Consider the following 26,085-nt stretch of genomic DNA (forward strand, 5'->3'; position numbering starts at 1 on the left):
ATTGTTATGAATACAGGTGGAGCTTAAACCCTGCAGGCAAGGTGTATACTAGTATGCAAACACCCACACACACACACATATATATAAAGACCATTAAATGACATGAAACAACTTCCTCCATGTTAGAAAACAAATAACCCTCAGGTGCTGTAATTACTTTATAATCAAACCTCTTCAGTGTATTACTGCTTAAATATTTCAAAAGCGAGGAAAGTGTAAATGAATGTAATGTTTTGATCATGAGTGGAATATTTTCGCCTGCTTCACTGTAGGACCATTGAAAATTCCCTTTTCTGTTTGATGTGTAAATTTCTCAGTTAGGTTTGATGTGCTAGAGCTGTATTTAGGTTACTTAAAGGTAAACTGGAATCTGGAGATCTTTAAGCTGATTTATACATTCAGATTCTCTTTTAACAGTCCAAATAGCCACAAGGGGAAATATTAATTTTAAACAAGGCTTCCTTTGAAAAAATGATAAAATAAGCAGGAAACGTCCACAGGCTTTATAAAGGAGATTATTTTCACGTGTCAGGAGTTTCTTTGTGCAGACTTTTTAAAAAGCTAAACAAAAAAAAGGAATAATAATAAGCAGTAAAATTTGAGGGGGGGAGGCAGCAATCATCTTTTTGCAGCTTCATAGTTCATAAGAATGTCTCTCAAGAAAGAAAAAAGTGAAGGAAAATATATTTTGACTTTTTAAGAAAAATAATCCAGTCCATTCTTTATATTCACAAAAGCATAAATCTAAAATGGAAGTGGATGCATTCCAGGATTACATAATCTAAAATGGAAACAAATCTAAGAAAGTAACCTCAATCATGCAGTGCAAAGTATTCAAGAAAATAAATCCTCCTACTGAAAAATAAATAAAGAAATAAATAAAGGACCAGTCCTCAACTGTGTCTAATTCAATTTGAACATGAGACTATCAGACGTACTAGAATCATAATCCAAGAAAAGGGATTATCTTAAAAAAAAATTATTCATGGTATATCTTTCAACTTTCTGCAATGCCATGTTCACAGAATTTTAAAGATGTTTTTGCACATTCAGCCTTTTAAGATTAGTTTTCAAAGGAGTAAATCCTGTGCCTTTTGCCCTATTAATCACACATGAGGAGAGTTAAATGTTGTGTGTTAGTAGGCCACCTGTTTCCTTATATTTGCATTAGTTCAAACATTACTCACTACGGAATCGTAAGAAAGAAAGTTTACAAACGAGAGGAGGCCATTCGACCCATCGTGCTTGTTTGGTGTCCTTTAATGATCCAAGGTGATCCAAGGATACTATCCAGTCTATTTTTAAATGTTCCTGAATTTTCACTGGGGAATTTGTTCCAGACTGTGACAACTCTCAGTGTGAAAAAGTGTCTCCTGTTTTCCATCTTGAATGCCTTGAAGCTCATTTCGCCCATTTGTGTCCCCGGGTGCGTGTGTCCCTGCTGATCTGGAAAGCGCCTCTGGTTTGATGTGGTCGATGCCCTTCATGTTTTTGAAAACTTGAATCAAGTCCCCATGTAGTCTCTGTTCCAGGGTGAAAAGGTTCAGTTCCCTCAGTCTCTCAGTAGGACTTTCCCTTCAGACCTGGAATAAGTCTGGTTGCTCTCCTCTGAACTGCCTCTAGAGCAGCGATATCTTTCTTGAAGTGTGGAGCCCAGAACTGTACACAGTATCCAGATGAGCTCTAACTAGTGCATTGTACAGTCTGAACATTACTGCCCTTGTTTTAAATTCTACACTTTTGACAATATACCCTAGCATTCTGTTTGCCTTTTTTATTGCTTCCCCACATTGTTTGGATGGAGAAAGTGAGGAGTCCACATAAGACTCCTAGGTCGTTTACATGCGTTACTTCATCTAGTTCTATTCCTCCCATAGTGTAATAATAGTGGACATTTTTATTATCTGCATGTAATACCCTGCACTTGTCCACATTGAATCTCATCTGCCAGGTGTTGGCACCACAACTGAATATTATCTAAGTCCCTTTGAATAGCCTGTGCTGCCAAGATTGTATCTGCTGATCCACCTATTTTAGTATCATCTGCAAATATGACATGTTTGCTAACTATCCCAGAGTCCAGATCATTAATATAGATCAGAAAAAGCAAAGGCCCTAGTACTGATCCCTGTGGAACTCCACTAACAACCTCACTCAGTTAGAAGTGACTCCTCTAATTGACACCCTCTGTTTCCTATACATCAGCCAGTTCATAATCCATCTACTTACATTACCCTGAATGCCTGCAGCTTCCAATTTGAGGATCCCTTTCTGAAGATCTCTTTGCAGTTCAACATATTCTTTGTATTTTGTTTAGTCTCTATCCCTATTGTACAACATTTTCTTTCTCTTGATATTTTTTTGCATACTTCTGTTAAACCATTTTGGCCAATATTTTTTGGTCCTCAATTTGCTAAGTTTTGGTACAAATTTCTCCTGAGCCTCAAGTAGTACATTAAAATGTAACCATCCATTTTCAATTGAATCTGTATCCAGTGTGCTGCAGTCTAACTCTTGTCTATTGTCGCCTCATACAGTGAGGGGAAAAAAGTATTTGATCCCCTGCTGACTTTGTACGTTTGCCCACTGACAGTGACAGTGACTAGTCGAAGGGGTCAAATACTAATTTCCTTCATTAACATGCAAATCAATTTATAACTTTTTTGAAATGCGTTTTTCTGGATTTTTTTGTTGTTATTCTGTCTCTCACTGTTAAAATACACCCACCATTAAAATTATAGACTGATCATTTCTTTGTCAGTGGGCAAACGTACAAAATCAGCAGGGGATCAAATACTTTTTTCCCTCACTGTACCTTCAAGGTTTGCTTTTCTAAAATTGTAGACCACTGTTTTAGACTTGGTCCTTGTTTTTTGAAAGTATGCCTCAAAGCTAACCATATTATGATCATAGTTTGCCATTGGTTCTCTAACTAGTGTCCCCCTGACTCTATCTTGGTCATTTGAAAAGATCAAGTCCATGCATGCTCTCTCTCTGGTTGGTTCCCTGACAAATTGAGTTAGAAAGCAGTCTTTTACAATCTCAACCATTTCTCTTTCTGCTTCTGTAGTCCCAACTGGGTTTTCCTAGTCTATGTTTGAGAAATTGAAATCCCCCATTACAACAGCCACATCCTTGCTACATGCAGTCCTAATTACATTGTACAATGCAACATGTTTCTGAATATCTGAGTTGGGTGGTCTGTAACACACTCCTACAGCTAATCCTCTGGATCTTTATTTCAAAAGTTTAACCCACAAAGATTCTGTTTCATTACTAGGATCTAATTGGAGTTCTTCTGCCTCAGTGTCATTTATGACATATAATGCTACCCCACCACCTCTTCGATTTCGCCTGTCCCTCCTAAAATGTGTGTATCCTTTCAACTTGTATTCATCCCCATTATTTTCTGTAAGCCATGTTTCTGTCACTCCTACAACATCATTGTCACCCACCAGCACTGTGGCTTCTAGGTCTAACATCTTGTTCCTTATACTGCTGGCATTGAGGTACAAACATTTCAGGACTTTCCTACTAGTAGTTTCCCTTTGTTTTCTTTCCTTAGTGGAACATCTCCCATTGTCAGAGCTCCCTGCCCCCCTGATCCCTAGTTTAAAAGATTCTCAATTACTCTGCACATACGCTCTCCCAATGCATTAGCCCCCCTTCTGTTTAGATGTAGACCGTCTGGTTTGTACAGGTCTCAAATATCCCAGAAGAAAAACCAATGCTCCATAAATCTAAAACCCTCTTCCCTACACCCAGATTTCAACCACATGTTAAACTTTTTAATCTCAGCCTCCCTGGCCATGCACGTGGTACCAAAAGTATTTCAGAGAAAACTACTGTGGAGGTTCTGCTCTTTAGTTTCTTTCCTAACTCATTAAATTTGTCTTACAGAACCTCTGCCCTACCTTTTCCTATGTCATTGGTTCCAATGTGGACCATGACTAGTGGATTCCCCCCGGCTTTGGCCAGTAGCCCGTCTACTAGTTCAGGGAGATCTGCAACCTGAGCACCAGGCAGGCAAGATACCATGCGGGTCTTCTTGTCACTAGAACACACTGTGTGATCTACACCTCTAAGAATTGAGTCTCCTACTATAACTATTATTATTATTTTTTTTTTTTTTTTTAATTATTATTATTATTATTATTATTTTTGTCAGACGCCCTTATCCAGGGCGATTTACAAAATATAAGCGCTTTACAAACTACCTCCCTGTTCTGGGGGGAGTGGGCACCATGGTGCTCTGGTGCTCAACTGCCCTCCCATCACCCTCTGAGCCATCACTGTCCAACTCAGTGTCCAGAAGTTGGAACCTGTTTGACATTTCTAGCTCTTGGGATGTCTCTAAGGGATGTGCTCGCCCTTTTCTGCAGTTACAACCTACTGAAACCCAGCAGTTCTCTAGGCTGTCCTGCTCTAAGGTCTCGACTTTCCTAGGTTCTGGCATGCACACCATCTCTCTCATGGGCTGATTGACTAATTCTTCTATATCACTAATACAGCGCAGATCAACAAGCTGAGCCTCAAGATCACGGACCTTGATCTCTAGGATCTCAACATGCTGACAACGTTCACAAATGAAATATTCTTGGATGATTTCAGGTTGGCAATCATTATGCAAACCTGACACTGTAGTGGCCACATGCTTCTAAATGTTACATTTTTTTCAGTCTCTTGGTTCCTGTTCCCTAGTCAACTATAAGAAAACATTGCATGCAGACTAGGCTGAAGGCAAACTAATGGAAGAGAGACATGAAATACTAATCTTTGTCAGTTCCATACTGTGCTGTAAAGGCTCCTGACAGGAATTCACAAGCATAATTAAAGTCATCACTCATTTGCTTGTGAGATTATCCACGAGAAAGAAGTGCACAAAATACAGTTTATGAGAAAAAACTTTCATAAAACACTCAATTTCTAGCTTACATGACAAACTACAGAATCGCTGTAATTCAATCCTCAAGATCAACACTTTTTCAGCAACAATTTAGTCCAATAATACAATGTGAGGCTACTCTACTTAGCAGGCAGTGCCTGGTGCACCAGCTACAGGATTACTGGAAGCTAGGCTGACTGACACATTTCAACGAGATCATATCTTCTTTGTAAGATGAAGCTTACTGTCACTGTTGAGAAGCCCTGTGAGTGACAAGGTGAAATGTCACATTTAGGAGACTATGTGTTGATTTCAGACAGTTATTTTCAAGGTTATTACATCATAATATATGTTCTGAGAATTACTCTTTGCATCTGTATTTTTTTGTTTGTTTGTTTTGTTTGTACATGAGTAAAGACAAATTCACCCAGCAAATGTCTGAAACTTTCTTAACATGGTATTGTGGCCAAGGTCAATGTTATACTTCCAGAATAGAACAACTAGATCCCACTCATGAAAATGAGTGAAAAATGAACAACACTGAAAGTGACTGATGTATAAATCAAAGAGGAGTTCCACGTGTTAAGCACAAATGTTTTCATACCTGTAATGTCATGAACCCCAACCTAGGAAGGTCAGTCTAAAAGTAAAGAACAGAACTAAAAAACTTTCAAGCTGACTCATTTGTCATTATCTGCATTCCCCGAAAAGCTCTTTGACAATCTGATTATAGTTATTCTCACTGTAATTTATAACGTTATATTTATTAAAGCTTTAAAGCTTTTGCATTAAGTAATATTTCTCAAAAAGATTAATCTTTCCTTATTTATAGTGGACTCCAATAAAAATGCATACATATAAAGACAAATTTGTTGGTACCCTTACAACTAATTGAAATAATGCTTAATTCCTCCTGAAAAGTGATGAAATTAAAAGCTATTGCATCACATATACTTGCATGCCTTTGGTTTGTCATAGAATAAAGCAAAGAAGCTGTGAAAAGAGATTAATTAGTGCTCATTCTACAAAGATATTCTAAAATGGCCTGGACACATTTGTTGGTACCCCTTAGAAAAGATAATAAATCATTGGATTATAGTGATATTCAAAACGTATTCGTTTCTTTAATTAGTATCACCAATGTCTCCAATCTCGTAATCAGTCATTCAGCCTAGTTAAATGGAGGAAAGTAGTCACTGTGCCGTTTGGTATCATTGTGTGCACCACACTGAACATGGACCAGAGAAAGCAAAGGAGAGAGCTGTCTGAGGAGATCAGAAAGAAAATAATAGACTAGCATGGTAAAGGTAAAGGCTACAAGACCATCTCCAAAAAGACCCAGGAGGATTCCACTTTTGAAAGAAAAGCCAGACTGGAATTTGCTAAAATGTATATTGACAAGCCACAATCCTTCTGGGAGAATGTCCTTTGGACAGATGAGTCAAAGCTCATCAAAGTTCGCCGATGAAAAAATTAAGCTTTCAAAGAAAAGAACACCATACCTACAGTGAAACATGGAGGAGGCTCGGTTATGTTTTGGGGCTGCTTGCTGCGCCTGGCACAGGGTGCCTTGAATCTGTGCAGGCACAATGAAATCAAGTCTATCAAGGCATTCTGGAGTGAAACGTACTGCCCAGTGTCAGAAAGCTCTGTCTCAGTCGCAGGTCATGGGTCCTCCAACAGGATAATGACCCGAAACACACAGCTAAAAGCACCCAAGAATGGATAAGAACAAAACATTGGACTGTTCTGAAGTGGCCTTCTATGAGTCCTGATCTGAATCCTATCACACATCAAATATCAAACCTGAGACAGCTGGATCAGTTTGCTCAGGAAGAGTGGGCCAAACTACCTGTTAACATGTGCAGAAGTCTCACTGAGAGCTACAGGAAACATTTGATTGAAGTGATTGCCTCTAAAGGTTGTGCAACAAAATATTAGGTTGAGGTTCCCATCATTGTTGTCCATGCCATTTTCATTTGTTTTATTATTTACAATATAATGTTGAAAAACAAAATCAAAAGCAAAGTCGGATTTCTATTAAATATGGAATAAACAATGGTGAATGCCAATTACTTCTGTCAGTTTCAAGTTATTTCAGAGCAAATTGTGAATTCTTCGTTTTTTGTGGAGGGGTACCAACACATTTGAGCATGTCTGTATATGTATAGACATACACATTATATATTACAATCATTACTGTTACTCACCCACTGTATCACAGGGTTCGTCTTTATGAACACAGAAATCAGTCCTGCAAAAAAAAAAAAAAAGCATAAATGTAAGACCAAATCATTTGGCTTTGCATATCTTCTTTATAAATATAATAGTATTTATAAGCAACGTTAACATTCTATGCACAAACAAAGCAGTTTGATTACAAAGCAATTAAGTCAAATTACATAACACACATATTTATTGGAAACCGTTATTTCCTTATGTGCTGCGATAATTAGAGAACTATACAGATGGTTAAATGCTGCAATTAACAGTTCAGAGCAGAATATCATAAAAGTAGTTCAGAGAATTCTGCTGTTCTCAGACATTCCAGTTCTTCTGTTTGGCCATGTGCAAACTTAGGCACCAGTTCTATCAAACCGTAAATGTAAGCAATTAAAAGACATACGATGTGTGTTGGTACGGGAGAGTCCTAATGGACAGCTAAAATTGATCAAAACTAAAGCTTGGCTGATAATTCCTTGTGTAGTGTTTGCTTTTCCTGGGCCATTAGTGATACATCGGCTTGTAATTTATAAAGACAAGACTGAACACTTCAATAATCATGGTAAAACAAGAGTTGGCAGCCACTTTGCAGAATAAAATGGCAGATGGAACTATTGGTTTCCTATCAAAACCCATACTGAACTGCCACAAGCCCTCATTCAATGGACTTATTTCCAGGGATGGGTCCAAAACACAACTTTTACAAAACCAGTGCTGTAAATTGCCTTTGTTTCCAGATGATTTTACACAAAATAATTGGTGTGCCCCAGTGTTTAGAGCATTATATTTTATTGTACCCCCTTAATTTATAAATAATAAAACAAAGCAAGAAAATGAATCAATTTGCATTTTTCCACAGATTCTTCAGCCTCTTGGAGAGCAATAAGAGCCAGAGCTGCGGTTGCTGTAGTGGGCTCCTACAGGGGAGAGTGACCTGTACAACAGGCCTCCCTGGAGTTCCATAACAACCATCACTAGAGGCCTATGCCATATGCCACACAAGAATATTTACAAAAACTGCTCTTAGCTCTGCACATTCAAATTGTGCATTATTGCCGTGACTTGCATGGTACTTTAGCACTGAGATATTTGCACCAAAATGTAATTTAAATGGCAGCTGAGTACTTGGCACAGGTTTAAAGATCTCTGGTCCTTCTAGGGGTGTAACCCCAACAACAGAGGCTTGTGTTTCCATTTCCTACTGAATGGCCCACATGAATATCCAGTTAACTAGGCAAGGTGTGAACAGCTGTATCTCCGCATCTGGATTTGAACTCAAAGCATGAATGGAATGTGCTTCATACCAGTGCTATCTGGGACAGGAGCTACATAAAGTAACCTTTGTTTCAATAAGCAGGAGAGCAGCAGCTGAACAGATCCACCTAAATTTCCCTTTTTATTTAAAGAAAATATACATTAAATTAAATCATATATGAATTATTTAATTTCAAATAAATTAATATTCGTAGAACTTGGCCTCCAGGAATAAATATACTAGGGAAAAAAGCTGATGCCCTCTTCATTAAACTAAGATTATAATGGCCAGGATCCCTGTGCACAGACTGGGTATGCACATACATCTTGGAAAAGGGAGATATGTGAAGAATACAGAAAAACGTCTGCTAGATTCCAAGACATTACATCCTGCATGATACATGGTCCCAGGAAGGTCTACAAAAACACTGATGCTTCCAAGTTAATGAATTCAAAACTTTTCAAGCCTGAGGTCCAGAATCAGAAGATTATTTTGTTTCTCAAAAGGATGAGAACATGTGGAGCTCAGACTCTCTATCAAGAGTAACCCCACTGGGTTCTGTTCTCTTTTAGGATCTGTTACTTAACAGTTTACTGGAGAGCTTGCCGAAACGCTGTTAATTACACCCATCCAAGGTCACTCTGGGTTCACACAGGAAGCACTTCTAAACTTGCAATTAGCATGTCAAACCCAACAAGGGATTTCAGAAAATTACAGAGGGTCATTTAGTCTGGATGTACCCGGCCAGCTGATGTCTGCGATACCACAACAGTCAGGGGATATTTCTGCAAGCTCAGCCTCTCCTTGTAATTGAGATTGGCAGAGACGGGACTTCAGTCGCAATCCCAAACCCTCTAATTTAACCAAACCAAGCATTACATAAAGATCTAAGAATAGCGTTTACAGGTGAGGAATCCAATATGACTCACACATTATAATGTAGATTCAGAATACAACGTTGAATGCTGGAAAAGCATTGATTTAAGCCGAATGCTGGGTTATAACCAGTTTTCTGCTGTAATCAAATTAATTGTAGAAGTAGTTACGCAGACCAATAACCCTTTTAATGAATCGCATTGAAATGTAACTTCTGCATCCAATAAGGGGTATTTATCAGTCATCAAAAGTAACCCCCCTGATTGTAGTACATTCCTGTCCATTGAGTCACTTCTCCATTTTCCCCCTCATCTCAGAGATTCAAAAATGGTTTTTAATATGCGTTTCTGATTTGCTGAAGTTGCAGACTAATCACAGACCAAAGTGAATGTGACACACAGCTGGTCGGTGGAGAGAGCTCACGCATTTCTGTACTCTGACTGCAGGGACAACTGGGGGGGAGGGGGACAGTATAGACTGTAGTCAGCACTGACATCCGAGAACAGATGTGACGAGACTGGTGTGATCTGCTCCAAACTGTCACAACAAGGCATTTCTCCCAGTGCTGGTGACCAGGCCTGTCAGAGCTGAGTCGATGGAGCTCATCCGGTTCTAATTGCTATGATGTGTACAGGCTGATCGCAGAGGTACTGACACAACTGAGGAACCTAGTGTCTTTAAAAAATGAGCGAACTGTCTATGCTCATAACTGGAGAGTGAATTGACCACAGGACACAAAACATGAATACAAATAAAAGTAACATCACAGCATGTTTCGTTCTCCGTCAAAATCTAAACCATGAAGACATCAGTGTCATGTAATGGATTAGTGGCTCCAACATTTATTCGCAAATAAAATTATAATGTATTATATTCACATATAATGCCACTAATGTGATATGTGGTGTAAGGTCAGAGTGTATCAGTATCATCTGGAATAGGAATTATGAAAGGTTTGTGATATTAAAATTCACTTTCTTCAAAGCAAAAATAAAACTAAAATTTTCAGTAAATTCTAAAGATACTATTGCTGTTTTATCACTAAAAAAACACAGCACAGAAACTCCCAACAGTATTCCCTCTAAATCAAAGTTATTTAATGACTGCTAATCTTATAAGAAGTTGTTAACAGGCTGGCGTTTCCGTGTAGAGTGCTACTTTAATCTATGTGACTTGAAGATTATCTTTCCTTGAGATGTAATAAGACAGCTTCAGCCTTTCCCACAGATAACTTAAAAAAAGAGAAAGTATACTCCACTTTGCCAAAACATAATTCCTCTACTATATGCTCTTGTCATTCAAACTGATGTCTGCATTAAACTTTTTAGACAGATGTTCATCCTGCATACTACATCTTCATAGAGAGGCCTTATAGGTAGTCAGAGATCATATTTAACATAAACTAAAGCCTGAACAAAAGGTTCCTCTGTTTCAGCTCTCACTGCGTCCTTTTTCTGTGGAAACCTTGTAAGATGGATAGCAACTGACAAGCTACATGGGAATTAATTTAAACAAAAGGATTCTTATTTCAAGAAAATTATATCTGGTAATAATACCTAATCCAAAATTAGGAATGCTTCTTTTTTTCTGTAATAATCCTTCAGAGCAAAAGCCGGGATAAAGAATCCCTTACTGACAGAAAAAAATGGTAAGATAATTAAGGACCATCAGTTTTAAAGCCTTTAAGACGACATCCTTATCTAACGTTTTCTTGAAAGGAAAAAATATATATTTTAGTATGTGCTATGGCACGGCCTTCTTTCATGCAGGATGGGAGAGGAAGCAGAGAGAGCACCTTGTAACAAATACAGCCACATCCACTGGGGGCGGGTCATCCTTGGCTCCAGGTACATGATTGTTTCCAAGGTAACGTGCGCCACCGTACTCCTCATGCTGCCAGTGGCAAAAGCTCTCCAAGGACCTCTCTCCATGGTGGCCAATTTTAAGCTTCTCCTGTGAGGAAGGGAAAATAAATAAATAATATAAATACATTCATGCAAGATTTAAACGTGGCCTAGTTCCAAGAGAAACGTGTAAGGCTGTTCATTAAAAAGCTTTATGTTAGGCAGTGTATAACACTAAGAAAGAGTTGTAGATTTCATTCATCACAACTAATGGATACTGAATAGCAGAGTAAAGATCAACAGAGACATATTGTAAAGGAGTCAGGGTATGAACTGGCCTTTTAAAGGCTTACAGTTTCTTCACATTTGGAAATGCTAAGAGCTAACAAGCTCAAAGCGCAACATACAGATGAGCGGAACTGCAAGGCAATGATTCATCCACACATTTGTTGTTAAAATAGCCTTGTTACACTCACTATCTGAGCAGAAACGTTTCTGTGTCCTTTATCTCTTCAGCTCTGTAGGCGTAACCACAAATCAGTGGTGCTGTAATTAGGGTTTATCTGTGGGGAGGTTTTGTCTGCAGAAAAAAGGATGTGGAACTCTGCAATTAAGATGGGATCATCATCAACCACATTCGGCTAAGACGCCAGAAATGAAGTTGCAAAAACAAAAGACCCCTGAGTAACATGTACGTCAATTTAATATGCACTGGTACACAGTGAAAAAAGAGGAGAAATGTCATGAATGAGAGTCAGGACTTGAATCAGCTGAAAGAAGGAAAGGGCTCAAGTTCAGCTGCGTCTGAAGGGTTCACTTACTGGACGGTTGTGGAGCAGGACCAGCTTGGTCACACGGATGTTGAGTCTGACCCCCAAGCTCTTGTGATGAAACATGTTGTACACCTGTTGGAGCACAGAGTTACAACCAGTCCCTTAAGCACAGCCACTTCCTTAATTTTATAACACCGTAATAAGAAACAACGCAAAGAACCCTTAAGCAGGCTGTATTGAATTTCATTACGTTTCCGTGATTTGACACCTGGTTAAACAAGTCACAAGAATATCTGGCAGAATGCTTCACTACACTAGGACGAAGCAAGATGAGAGCAGCAAACCAGAGAGGATTTCTGGGAGTACAAATCAGAAGATCTTTAAAAGGCAGAAGCTACACAAAATTAGATTGACCTCTGATCTGAGAGGATGGCACTAGCGAAAACAACACTTTGCTCTTTGAACAAAAAAGAATCCCAGAAGTCCCAGACAATAAATAGTTGCATATTATATAAACTATCTCTATAGCACATGGGATGAACATGAACATCATTTTCCATTGCTCAGCAAAAAATAAAAAAACATACATCCCCCTGACATACATACATTCTTTTTCCTTTGGGCATCTACAAATGTTTAAGAAGAAAATGTACTGTGGCAATACATAGAGAGTGCCAAATATAATCAACGCTACTTGTGGTGGAAAATCCCCCCAAACAACGGATTCTTCTATAAAACATGACTTATAGACATTATAATGAACACATACATAGTTCAATGTTTGGAAGTAACATGTTTAAAGAGTGACCACCCTGAAAGGAAATTAAGAAATATCCATAGAGAATATATGGGGATCAACAATCCACATGGTCTTAAATTCTGCTCTAAAACTCCAAGTATCAAGTTTTCTGCCAAGAAAAAAGAAAGAAGGAAAGAAGGCTGCAGTAGAACCCTGAAAATTAATGCAATGAGATAAAGTCAGTATTATCTGCTCTATTGACATCCTTTTTCCATCTCTCTTCTCCTTCCCGGCAAACTCTAAGTCTTTTTTAAGCAGCCATGTAGATTTCACGTGTGCGGTGAAATGCCAAAACAAACTTGCCAGCTTTGCACTCTCTCACATCTCTCCAGCACTCCTCAAGCTTTTGTTGGACTCTATAGTGCGACTTTTTTCTTTTTTTTTTACAGCTTTTTACATACTTTTAATCAGTTGGCAGGTTTAGTTTACGGTAATGAGGAACTGCAGGGCGTGAAACAGCAGTATGGTTTCTGATACTCGCCAACCCCTCGAGGTGCTGCAGCTGGCCAAGAGAAACACTGAATTCCTGTTCAGCAGAGTGCAAGTTAACATGACTTATAACCTTTTACACAAAGTGGTTAGCATTTAACACTTCATCCATAATGTCTAAGGGTCTAAGCCACACTGAGCATTTCAAACCCAGCCGGCCCCACTGCAGGCCACGTCTGTATAGGGGGCCAGCATATAAATGTCCAGTCTAACATTTAAACACAGACTTCATTTGTACAACGGCTGCTAGTGAAAAGCACTGTATGGTATAATGTTGCTGTTGCACTGTACGCTGACAGTCCAAATAGTGATTACTGGGGTCATGTTCATCCAGTAGGAAGTATAATGGAACAGTTTCTCCAGAACTGTATTTTACTCTTCACAGCACATTTTACTATATATTAGGCACAATTATGTTTTTAACTCAGGCAGAGGTTTCAGCAACAAAAGCTGAAAGGCAGTGTACTGCAGAGTTCTGGACCGCACGGTTTGAAGAAAGCTGGCCTGCTCTGTTAAAACAGTACCAGAAGAAAACTCAGCGCCACATTTTTTCTTAAGTAAGCAGACTCTTTCGCAGATTAAGAGTCTTCCAATTCACCTGCTGTTTCGGGGCCTCGTAGGAGCCTAATCCTTCCCAAGGTGCACTGCAGCTGTACACATATGTCAATAGGAACTGAAGGGCTTAACCTTCAATATAAAAGTTTAAAAACATCATAAACAGATGACTTTGGTTGCATTGTAGGTCTGCTTTTAAAATTACAAATGCCAGTTGCTCTGGGATTATTTGTGATGCGCTGCTCATACAGTAAAACTTGCTTTTAAAGCGATATTTTAAAATAAATATATATGTCCTAAATGTCATTTCTAAATATCAAGCATTTTAAAAATTTTAATACGTACGCATCTACTCCAAAGATACAATCTTACCCTTTTGTTTTAAAGTTGTCTAAGTATTATATGAGAATATGCTTCAGAAAACATTTTCTTTTTTCTTTTCAGTTGATACTATGTGACTCCTTCTGCTCACAGTGAAAAAGTCAACGTATTGACAGAAGTACTTGGGACACTCTCAGTGGAACAACTGGAGAATTATCCAAGTGCGAATGAAGACAGGGACCAGTGATAAAGGGATATGGGGATAGGAGCTCACTGAGGACATTGGATTGTTACTTGCTTATCAACGGGTGCATGGTCTCTTACCATGTTCATGACCGTGAGGATGAAACGCTGTGCAGCCTCCGCCCCATGATACTGCACCATGTCAGAGTCGGCCACCACCACTGTCTCGACGGTGTACTCTCTGCTCAATCGGATGGCATTCCTCCTGCCCCTCCCATCCTCTGTGGGCCTGGCCTTCTTTTGTTTCTTCTTTCCTGTAATACATCAAATATTACCCTGATGTTGCATACGGACAGATGTGTGAATAGATAAATAAATAGAAGGACAGAGAGAAATACTTGGCAGAGAAGGGGACTCCAGTTTCCTGTAGGAGGGCTCTTACATCACCAAGGGTAATGGCCTCCTTTGCTATGACCTTTTATGAGGCAAACGTTCACAATGAATGTTTACAGAAGATTGTTTTCCAGTGTCTAGATAGGATGTGTATACAAAATTGAATTATTGGCTCTGCGTGCATTACACTTAATCTGGAGTCAAACATAGAACTTTTAGTCTTCTGCTTCAATTTTCCATCACTTTCTGAGTGAACAACTTGACAGGAGACACATGCTGTCTTTATTGAAACTGCCCCAAGCCTACTTTATTTCAAAGACAGTTAAACCAATAAGCAAAATATTGAATTTCTGAAAGTACATAATATTATTTTAATTGGTTAACTTCATGAAAATAATGAGAAAAGATCCTGAAATGGATGTAATGTCTTACAAGATTAATTAAAATATGTTCAGATTTCTCCTTTGTGGAAGCTTGAGGTTTTAGTGATGTGGTTTCACAAATCTTCAAAGAGAACATTCATATTTAAGATACATTGTACTTCAAAATCCAGTAATAAAGGGTTGTCCCTGAAACATCACAGAGTAAAAACAGCCAATTATTGTACCCTGGGTCAGTGCTTGGGTTAATAATGGAATTACTCTATCATGATCCACTTTCTTCATGCATGGCCCTACTACTTTTATCATGACCTCCATATTTTCGTAGTATGCAGGAAAATGTGAAAAGAGAATTATTATAATGTAGCTGGTGTTGTTTCTGTCAGTTCCATCCAAATGACTTCGGTACAGTAACTTACACTCAAAAACAAAAACAACTTTTTTTTTCCCCTACAAGATTAAGTGCCTTTAAGGTATCAACCCAACCATTAAAATCATAGTTTTCTATCACCAGTAAGGGGATAAGTTGGCGTGGAAGGCCAATATAACAGACTTTCTTTCACATAAACAATGAAGATCTTCAAAATTCTAATTTAAACATAACTATGGTGAATTGTATAGAACCATCATGGGAATGCTGTGGGAACCTAGGCACCAGCTCCTGGAATAGAAAAACACACTCCAATGTAATGCTTAAAAAACTCTCTAGCTTTTGTTTGTATGTCTGGGTTTGTAAACATTTCTGATGGATTTCTCATCAGCCCTAGAGCTGTATGTTCTTAAATAACCCCAAGAGTGAGCAATGATACAGGCAGCTGTGATGGTTCAACAATCCAAGAAAGTCATGTTTCTGATTTGGAGGGTGGAAAAAGTACAGTAGGTGGTAATGTGGAATGTGAGCGCAGGACATATAGCCTGCGAACAGCAGGACTTGACAACAGGGAACTTCTTTTGCAGAGTCATCAAGGTCATCCATTGCAGCATGAAAAAACAGACCATGTTTATGATTCCAATCTGCAAATGGAAGACTGTTGTCCCAAAAGTGATGTCATACTCCTCCTGTCAGAGAGAAACACACTCCAGGACGCCTGTAAAAGTGGAGAATTCAGGATAACAAACTGAGTCCAAGAACAGGGATGCCATTTTGTTTGGTTGTCAACTCAATCTTTATTAATCAAGGCACCTTTAAAAATAGCAATACCTGCTTCTGCCAAGAAATAACAATGAAACGAATTAGTTTTTATTTCGGTATACCTTTCCTTCCTAAGGGCAAAGGGCCTACTTTTGTATTGTTTGTGACATATTTATTTGTGAGTAATTACATTTAGTAGATTTTCAAATTAAGGGCATCTATGGGGACTCATATTTTGTATGAGTAGATAAGCTGTATGTTACACTACTCCATTTAAAGCACTTGCAACAGCCTGGACCAAATTTCTAGCAACCACAAAAATGTACAGCTTAAGCTTTTACAAACAGCCAGAAAGTGTTGGGAAATGGGACATTTTGTAGGATACAGACAAACTGATATTACAGTGTCAAATTAAAGCAAATATTACATCTCTATATCCTAAAAAATAGTAATTCCAAAAAAAAGAGTCACTCACTAGCAATGAATGTGCAGATTTGGGACTCTACACTTCAATGAAGCAAGCCCAGTTCAGGAGTTTCTTGCCGCTGCAAGAACTAAATTTAACTAAATAAGCATGCACTCACTTGCTCAACAGGAGACCAGGCAATTCAATATTTCCAGCGCATCTGATGTTTAAAAAAAGGCTGCACAAACACCACCAGAGCCACCGGTTGAAATATAAAACTCATATCTAGATAGAGATAATTGAAGTGTCCAAGCCCCCCTATGAGGCACCTCTGGCAGCAATGAAACATAAAACAAGAAAGAAAAGCAAAATATCTCCTTAGTGTTCGACAACAGAAAGATCGTGTGAGAATATATTATTTTCCTGGAAATATGCATTCAATAACATCCCTTTAGGCAAGATAAATGCTTCCAATTATATAAGAAAATAACTAACCGGACTATAAAGCATATGTTTATATTAAGCGTGCAGTTGGTGAACTGTATTTACCTCAAACTAAAGGTGATGAAATACTCCCCCTGCTGTAACTAAGTCACAATTTGGTTAAACAGCAAAACAGCATGTTGCATTCTTATTGTGCCAATAATACAGTACTTTGAGTTTAAAATTAATGTTTTGGTATTGCAGGATGAAATTATTTGATATCTCAGCAGTTTTTGTTAGCAAACTGCTTTACAGGATATGCTATGCTGTTTTATTATTATTTTAAAACTAGTACCATTCTGAAGTAATTGTTGCCCATTAGGGGTCGGTCTATAATTACTTTGGAAAGGCAATTCTGCCCTGGTGGTGGGAAAGAGTGTTTATAGATCATTGCATTAAGGCCTCAAGACTCTTCCAGCTCATTAATATCATCTGGAGCCATATGACCTCTGCTGTTCCAAAAGCCACAACCATACAGTGAAATAGCATCAGGAAGGCTTCACAGTCTAGACCTCTACACAGCCAGGCAAGCTTTGATGTAATCTGGATTTTCTGTGCGCATTAATGTGGGGTTCACTTTTTAATCAAACTATTCATCTGGACAATTAAAAAAAAAACTATTGCAACAACTAAATTGAAACCAAAGAATGTAGGTTTTGAGCACTTAACCCCTCAGGATAAAAAAAATCATCAGTCGTTTCAACCATTGACTTGTAGCTTCTTTTCAAAATATAAGGTTTGATTCTTTCACACAACAAAAGCAAAGCAAAGAAAATGTCACTGTCCAATGATTGAGGCTCAAGTAGTGTACTTAGTTTCTTCAGACCTCCCATTTTGGATTACTCCAGTGTAGCCCCAGGCCATCACCTCAGACCTTAGCAAACAGGAGATGCACTACTACGCTTTAACAATTATGCAATCTTTTATCTCTTTTAAGAGTAGCTTATCTAGAGCCTAATTGGAAGTTCCTCAGGTCTTACAAACTACAGCAAAGAGACATATTCCCAAAGAGGATGGAAAAGGGTTGAGTTAACTGTCACATCAGATTGGGAAAAGGGCAAACAAAAGCATCTTGAAACTTGATATTAGTGTGGCTTAAAGAGGACAACATTTAAAATGTGATGGTTTGCTAAGCTTTTGTCAGCCATCCAGCCATATACCTGAGTAGGCAAACTCTCAGATTCCTACTTCGATTAAAGATATCGGGCCAGCAAAATCTGATATTGCATGAAAATTGTTTTCCGATATTAAACCTTTGTAGAACAGCGTGCATGTGTGTCAGAAGTTTGGACTGGTTGCACAGGAATGAAGTTCCCCTTCTGTACCCATTAACCTCAGACAGTGGTCCTTTTATTCAGTCAGACCATGTTACAGCCCTGGCTGCTAGGTTAACCCGTTCAGATGAGTTTCCTCTGTTTATGTCATGGTTTCATATTCACATCGCCCCAAGTGTTTACGGGCCAGGAATTTTCATTTTTTTTCAATTTCATGTCATTTTATTTAACATATTTAAGAAACTCGTTTAAAGTTGCTGATTCTGCACTGAATTGGTTTCGTTTTGAAGGGTTGTTTTTTTTTCCAATAGCTACACTCCATATCGATTTTAGGATTCCAAGAAAGGTTTGCACCCATAGCTCAGCCCCCTTCAAGGATACAAAATAATAAATAAATGGAAATACCTGTATAGTACGACACCCTAAAAAGAAGGCGCAGCTAAGAACTGGAAGCACTTTTGTTGTAGTTAAATAAGTTCCAACATTTTTAGAATTCCCCCTCATTCTGAAGAAAACCACAGCTAAGCACCATTTTAATCAGACTGTCTGGCTGAAAGCGAACTTCTCATTCCTTACAAGTGTGCACTAATTATTAAGAACAATATTTTGAAATCCTTTAATTCCTGAGGAGACTTAAGAAAATAGGCCTCTTTCTCAGGGCTGCCACATAGACAGAGGTCCCTCAGTGTCTGCCAACTGTCCCTACCAGAGCTGCAGAGAGGAGGTTTCTCAGTGATTTACAGAGTCCAGAGCAGAGAAGGGACCGGAGTGTCAATCCCTTTCCACTGAACGAAATCCACTCCCATTTCCTTTGCTCTGTGATTCTAACTCTTTGCACCCTGTATGGTTTCCATGGGGCTCAGGCTGCAGTGTTTCTTGGATACCTTATCCCACATTCACTGCGGAGTCACACTGCAGTCAGGAAAAAGTTTTGAAATTCTTATCTCAAACACACTCAGTAAGGTCGTGTAGTGACACAGGTAGCATTTAATTTAAAGCCTCTCCTGTAGCAATTAATGCAGTTGTTGTAGGCATAGACCCTCACACACACAGCCATGTTGTAAATGTTCACAATTTCCAGTTTTTAGAGACAAAGACAATCGGAGCAGTCTCAGTAGACCTCCTCAATCATTTCTTTGAAAGAGATAGTGTGGCATTTTCTTCAGTACCCACAGTGAAGCATCTAATATTTCTGCATAGCTTGATCACTACCAACATATGCACTGCTTTTCCACCTCCACCCATGGTATTGTTCAACCGTTGTTGGTTTTTTTTGTAATATAATACAATTTTATACATCCAGACTCTGCAGCTGTACAAAGTGCACCTCAGCCGGCTGGGCTAAAAACAGTGAACTCTGTGAAGTATTCGGGACTTGGGGTTTTAATGGATATACAGCCTGTTTCAGTCAGTATCCCAATTCTCTGGGGAAGCCATGGTTTAGGGGAAAAAGTAAAACGGTCTCCTCTTATTGAGGCTTTTTAATGGTCACTGGGGAAGCAGAAGCTGGCAGGCCCCACTTTAGTCTCAAGCAGACGTGAGTGCAGAGGAAAGAATTTCCAAATCTGGCACCTAATATAGTCGTTCCTGCTCGGAGACACCAGGTGCTAGTAAGTGGTGAATAGCTATAACACCTGGAGCTCTTTTATTGTCCAGAACTAAAGTATTTAGACTAATACAGCTGGACAGGAGTGCAACCAAAGCACCCATAGCAAGATGATTGCCATCAAGAGATCTTTCAATATATGTTAAAAAGTCAACCGTTTCATAAAAAAAGAGAAGGATTCAATTACTTTTAAGGTTCATACTTAATTCCAGATATGAACATATGGAAGGCATTTATTTATACAGGTTGTCAAAAGTGCTGGTGGTCTCTCCTGCAAAGGAATTATGTAATATGTAGCGCAAGTTTGCAATATAACAGTGCTACACATTGTGAGTGCTATGCAGAGACAGAAACAGAATTTACCATTCAGAGACAACTATTGTATTGCTTACATCTTTGGCATGAACAAATCATCAAGCTAACTGTAACAGCACTCAATCACTGACTCAGTTAATGGCTCAGTTACTGGGTTGACAAATCGCCATTAGGAAGATCTCTGCAAACAGTGTTACAGGAGGAGCACCATCCTCATGTATGACATGTATGTTAATGTCTGAAAAAGTAGACTGCAATAAAGGTGTTTTCTAAGGAACTTAATAATAATATTAGAATACACTATATTAATTAGTTAAGATTTTCCATTTAATTGAGAGCCTTAGAAATGTCACATTTAATCCTCATAGTCATATTTTAAACTTTGAGAGAATTGGTGGTAAAAAGGTACCAGATTTATGGGCAGGTACTCCAATATTTAGCAGAACTACAAATCCCAATATCCACCTGTGTTTCAACAAGCTTCCTTTTTTAAATATGAACTCTGGTGTAGGCAGAGCCAAGGGCTTTGGCCCTCTATCAAAAGATGGGAGGCCTACCCTGAAACTATGAATTCCTCTTAGCTGAAAAATCTGGAAACTTGGCAAAAGCCACAGGGCTAGTAAATACGCAAAACATTATAATGTAAGACAGAAGGAGAGAGGTACTTTTTTGTCTGATAGCATTCATAGTTGAGTAATAGCAGGTTCCAACAAGAGCTTACTGACTGAGATGCACATACAAAATAACTGAGAAACAGCTGCGCCTCCTTGCAGCTCCGTTCAGCAGACTCAAACACTTCAAAGGATTAGCAATTTTTATAAATGTTGCTATGAAACGGTGGTGATTTATTGAGTCTGGTGCTCCACAATAGTTAAGCAATCCCGGGGGGATATAATGAGTGGAAACAGTAGCAAACTGGTTGAAGATTATTAAAGCAAAATCCAGCATGCAATTATAATGAAAGTCGACACATTGATCCTTTTTGGATTCAGTTACTGTTATTATATAGGTGATACCCATTTAATTGTGGCATAACCATGGCACACTTGACACAATGTGGGTTAACACAAAACCCCCAAAAATCCAATCTGGAATACATTCACCATTAGTGTATAAAAGGCCCAGTAATAACACATCCTTATTGTCTGGATGGAAAGACTGAGGTATTGTTTCTTGTTGATGAAAGGCAATTGGCTTTTAACAGCACAGCAAAGGAAGAATCTAAGACCCAAATGTAGAGAAAAGCCACTCCTTATACAATATCCTCCCAGTTGTTGCATGGCACAAGCCTGAATCTCAAGTGTATGCCAGTTTTTCATTTTGAAACTATGGCATAAAAAACAATGTTAGCAACCATCAGTGCAGAAAAGAAACTGCTCCCCAAAATAAGTTATCCCATCTGTTTCCAATGCAAGTCATATTAAATGATATGGTTCATCCTTACCTTGTACAGTTTTACAGTATTCAGCCCGCGTTTCAGAGTTCTGCGAGTTAGATCTGAGAGACCGTTTCTGTCTGATGACATTGTGCTCCATGTGAACGAAAGAGTCCTGGGTGCCATTCACAGGTTGAATAAACATCCTCTCCTCTCCAACCTGGACCAGACCAGTCTATAAACAAAGAGATTAGAGAATAAACAAAGTGAATAAATAATGCCACCCAGCAATGTAAGTAGTTATTTATTTAAGATTAGCCAGTTTTGATGGTGGACTACACCTCGCCCAATGCATAAACACCCATTTGTGGAAATGGATACACAGAGGATCTTGTGGATATGGGTGCCCTTTTAATGCCCCACAGAACCCAATGAAACAAAACTAGTGGCTTTCTCTACATAAACAATAATTTTCACCCAATATTTCACAATGAGGTACTCAACACTACCAGATTCAGCTCATTAAATTCAAATCGACAAGGCATGGAAAGAGCTGGCCTCAAGAAAGGGTAAAATAAATAAAAATAGTGCACTAGATCAAAGCAAATGGTACCTGCTTTCCATCAGGAATTCAAATTAAAACATGTCTCTTCTGCATGGAAACTTACACTAAGTGGAGAACAAATGAATTAAATATTTAAAACAAAAATGACAAAGACATTGTAGCTGTGGTTGAGAATTTATTTTCTAGTAGTAGACACAACTACTTAACTGCTGTAACCACCAGAGGACACTGTTTAAATTAACAATGATGTCATGTAGGCTCATCTGTGATCTGGGTAATGATGATGTCTAACCGCTGTTACTGAAAATTAGTAACCTAGTAGTCCCCTGTATAACAGCAGTCTCACAACTGAACCGAATGCAGTTTCTCAAGCATCTTCACAGAGGAGTTGTATTTCACAGGCAATCCACCACTATGGGCTGCCTGCCATAAATCATAGCCTGTTTTGAGTAAGGTAAACAAGATCTGGCCTTTTAGATTGTTCTTTAATGGAGAAATCCTTTCTAAAATAAAGAATGTCATTATCTGCTACAAGGGCAGAAAGCAATAAACAAATGGAATGATTAATCTAACTATAAGGCACCTCAGCGGCTGATACACTGCTGGGAAAATAGCCTGCCAAATACCTTATCAGCACAAGACAATGAAAAGGCCTTCAGTCAACTGATACAGGCAAACATTTCTGTCACCACACTTGCCGTGCTATGGAACTCCTTGCCCTTATCAAACTGAGTAAGAATGTGAAAAGAGAAGGTAAGCGCATTCATAAAACAGATGTATACTGGAGATGTGGACCCTCTATTTATGTTTCAGTGAAATGCCCCGGGGTTCAGTTGGAAGTAGTTGTCAATGTGCTGAGAGAGACTGGTGCACAGTGCTGCAAGATCACTTTGTTTTATCCCAACATGTACCGACACAAGGTCAAAACCACACATCCTTTTCAATCCCAGGAAAATGCCAGTTTCACAAAGGTACACAGAACCTATTAATAACAGAGCAGGTTCACGTCCAGTTGTGTTCAGTCTGGTTTAACCTCTTAAAAACCACTCATATTGCACTACATTACTACTGCATATCGCAGTCATGATAGTAGTCAACTCATAGCACCCAGATCGAACTCTCAAATTGAAAAACACCCTCTAAGAGGCATGGAAGAAACATGACTCATTGCACTATGACTGGGAAGGATCCTAAAGACAGAAAGCAGATAATGCTGGGGAGAGAGAAATTACTGTCAGATAAGTCAATTACTACTTTGCTCAGGGCATCTCCTGAGATGTGCAACTTAGTACCAACTTGTGGATGCAACCATGCATGATGTATTTATACAGTCTGACAGGTGGTACTTTAGGTTATCATAACGTGGTGTATCTCTCCTCAGGCACAGAGTTGTGTTTGGTTTTTGGATGGAAGTTAAAGGCTGCATACAATGAATGGATTTCAATGCTGTATTTTTTATTTCCCCGCAAACTTTGTTAACATGCAGAACAAGGATGACTGGACAGATGTAGATGATTAAATACAAGTGGATGAGATATAATCAGAGGAAGTGTTGGGGTGATGGGGACTGCTAAATGAGAAGATTAACATCAGGAGCACTGGAAAAGAGAGGATAAACTTGCACATACTATCAAGCAAATGCAAATGTTAAAAAGCACAGGGTCACATGTTTACTAATCTCTTTGTGCTTGTCAATTTCTGTCATCAGAGTCCTATTCTTTTCACATATGCTATTTGTATTTAAAAACGCAGATTCTAAAGGTTTTGTAGATGAATAAAGTGCACAGTTCTCTGCACAGAAAACCTGGTACAGTGGTACTGCTATTTCATCACAAAATGGGAATAAGTCAAGGCACAGAAATTGCATGTAATGAAATTTAAGAATAGTATGTCCAATCTGTGAATGGACGCTAAGGAATTTATTTTAAGAAGCCAGTTTCCAAAACTACTTAAACAAGATAGGGTTCTAATTTGTTATTTGCACTTCGCAGGAAGGTCAAAGATTTGGTGTGGTCTAGGCTTAAATATCTGTTATTGAATGGAACTTAATTTGTTGGCTGCACTGGAATGAAAGGAAACCCATCGATAGTATAAAGTGCAGTCACAGTCACAGAATGGCCAATAATTGTATTTTATGCATACAAAATAGGGAAAAAAATAACAGTGCAGGCAGCTGCAGGTAACTCCACTATCTGAATGTTGTTTAATAGTCACTAGATTATGTTATTTAAGAAGTCAGCATATGGGCACGGGTTAGTTTAAGACATAATCCCAATGATAGCAATGATGTTGGTTTTGCCAGCCTATGTAACACAAAAGGAATGATCTGTATACAGCAGGTACACTCCATCTCTCTGAGAGCAATTCTATTAGCAATCTGCTGCAGCATGCAATGCAATTAGGACCAATATGTCTGCTACACTCCACGGCAAAACATGACACTGATCAAATAAGACCAGTTGCCTCCACTAGGCGGAGACTTGATGCTTCTGTTTTAATTGAACTCTGGCCAAGAACAACCGAGAGGTTTTACAGCACAAATAAAACTGTCTTAAAGTGCCACTGTGTAACCTATGGTTGACTGCCCAGGTTGTGTTATGTTTTTACTTTTGCCTCACAAACATTTTTATTATGACTTCATGGAATGGCAGAGGTCATCACAGTCCAGTGTGCTGATAGCTTTGGTGGGCTTCATTGTGGGAATAGCTAGTCAAAATCAACCATGGCTCTTCAAACAACTCATGTAATCCAACTCCCATTCAATCCAAAAACAACTCTGTACAGTTGGCAGATGAGATCTTTGTTGGAAACATGAGCAAGAATGATACACCTGTAGCTTATTACTAACTCTATTCATTAACTCATTAACACAATTTAAAGAGCTGGGACACATCGAGAATAAGACTTTACCTCTTTTATAAAATCCACTTCTACACTATGTCTGTCATCAGAGTACATGAGGTCCCCTTCTCTGTTCCCCTTTGAGGCCTTTTGTTCACAACTTAGAGACTCTGTTTTCACTGTCAGCTCAGGGATGCCAGGGTATCAAGGTATCACTTGAGGGTGTTTCTGTGGGGTTCATGTACGGAATGAAAGTAAACAGGCATTCCTTACAGCTGTATATCCTTTACTCTCTTCCTTGTGATACATATTAGGCCTAATCTGCACACAAATGGAAAATGGCAGTGGGCAAACTATACCTAACTGAACACTGTGTCCTTACATTCATGAGACAACCTGTGTAGATTAAAGAGCTATAAAATAAACAGTAGCTGACTTTTATAATAACAGTATGTGACAATGAACAGCTCAGTACAGAGGTGCTCACCCTCTCCAGAGCATACCCACTAGCCACAGGAAGGAGAGTCTTCCTGTGAAATATGGGCCTTCCCCCTCTAGCCATGACCTCTGGCAGGACGGAGCCCGGCCATCAGACCGCCCAGGGGCCCGCTGACCTTGTGGCCTGGCCAATGAGATGGTTCACTGCGTGTCACAATTGTGTTACTTTTCCTTTTCAGCCAGTTCACTGACTGCAGGGTTAACTCGCCCCCCTAGACTACTGCTTGGGCTCAGCATTGCCATTACCCCTTCCTTTCCAAACGCAATCCTGCTAGTGAATGCCAAAATGCACCTTACTTATCCATTGCAATTATTATACTATACATGTGCATAAATCCAGCTCCACCAACAACACTGATCCGTGCCAAAGAGTAATTATATATAATTCTGGTAGGCAGTTATGCTCTTCTTCCATTGTGTTGCCTGGTTTAAATGCCAGTGCTAAAGGATTGAGCCAAGTGAATTGAATAGTTGCTACCAACAGAGGCAGATCTAACTGGAGCAGTCTAAGTTTAGGGTTGAAGCCCTGCAGCACAGTCTGTGTGTGGCCCCCGTGAATGCCTCTACTGATACACATGCCAGGGGTGTGTCAGTCCTCAGCTGTCTGGGGTGGG

General features: G+C 39.0%; 1 protein-coding gene across 2 annotated transcripts in view; it reads right to left on the minus strand.

Moving 5' to 3' along the window:
• adamts17 (ADAM metallopeptidase with thrombospondin type 1 motif, 17) overlaps positions 1 to 26,085 on the minus strand; it is an 86,660-nt gene that overhangs the window by 59,034 nt on the left and 1,541 nt on the right. For both annotated transcript variants that reach the window (XM_066701515.1, XM_066701514.1), the window contains exons 3-7: positions 21,637 to 21,802; positions 14,345 to 14,517; positions 11,905 to 11,988; positions 11,035 to 11,192; positions 7,096 to 7,139 (exon numbers count right to left, since the gene is read on the minus strand). In XM_066701515.1, the coding sequence (XP_066557612.1) occupies positions 7,096 to 7,139; positions 11,035 to 11,192; positions 11,905 to 11,988; positions 14,345 to 14,517; positions 21,637 to 21,802 (625 nt within the window). The remainder of the gene's footprint in view (positions 1 to 7,095; positions 7,140 to 11,034; positions 11,193 to 11,904; positions 11,989 to 14,344; positions 14,518 to 21,636; positions 21,803 to 26,085) is intronic.

This window comes from Amia ocellicauda, chromosome 4 (assembly GCF_036373705.1).
Source record: "Amia ocellicauda isolate fAmiCal2 chromosome 4, fAmiCal2.hap1, whole genome shotgun sequence".
Lineage (NCBI taxonomy): Eukaryota > Metazoa > Chordata > Actinopteri > Amiiformes > Amiidae > Amia > Amia ocellicauda.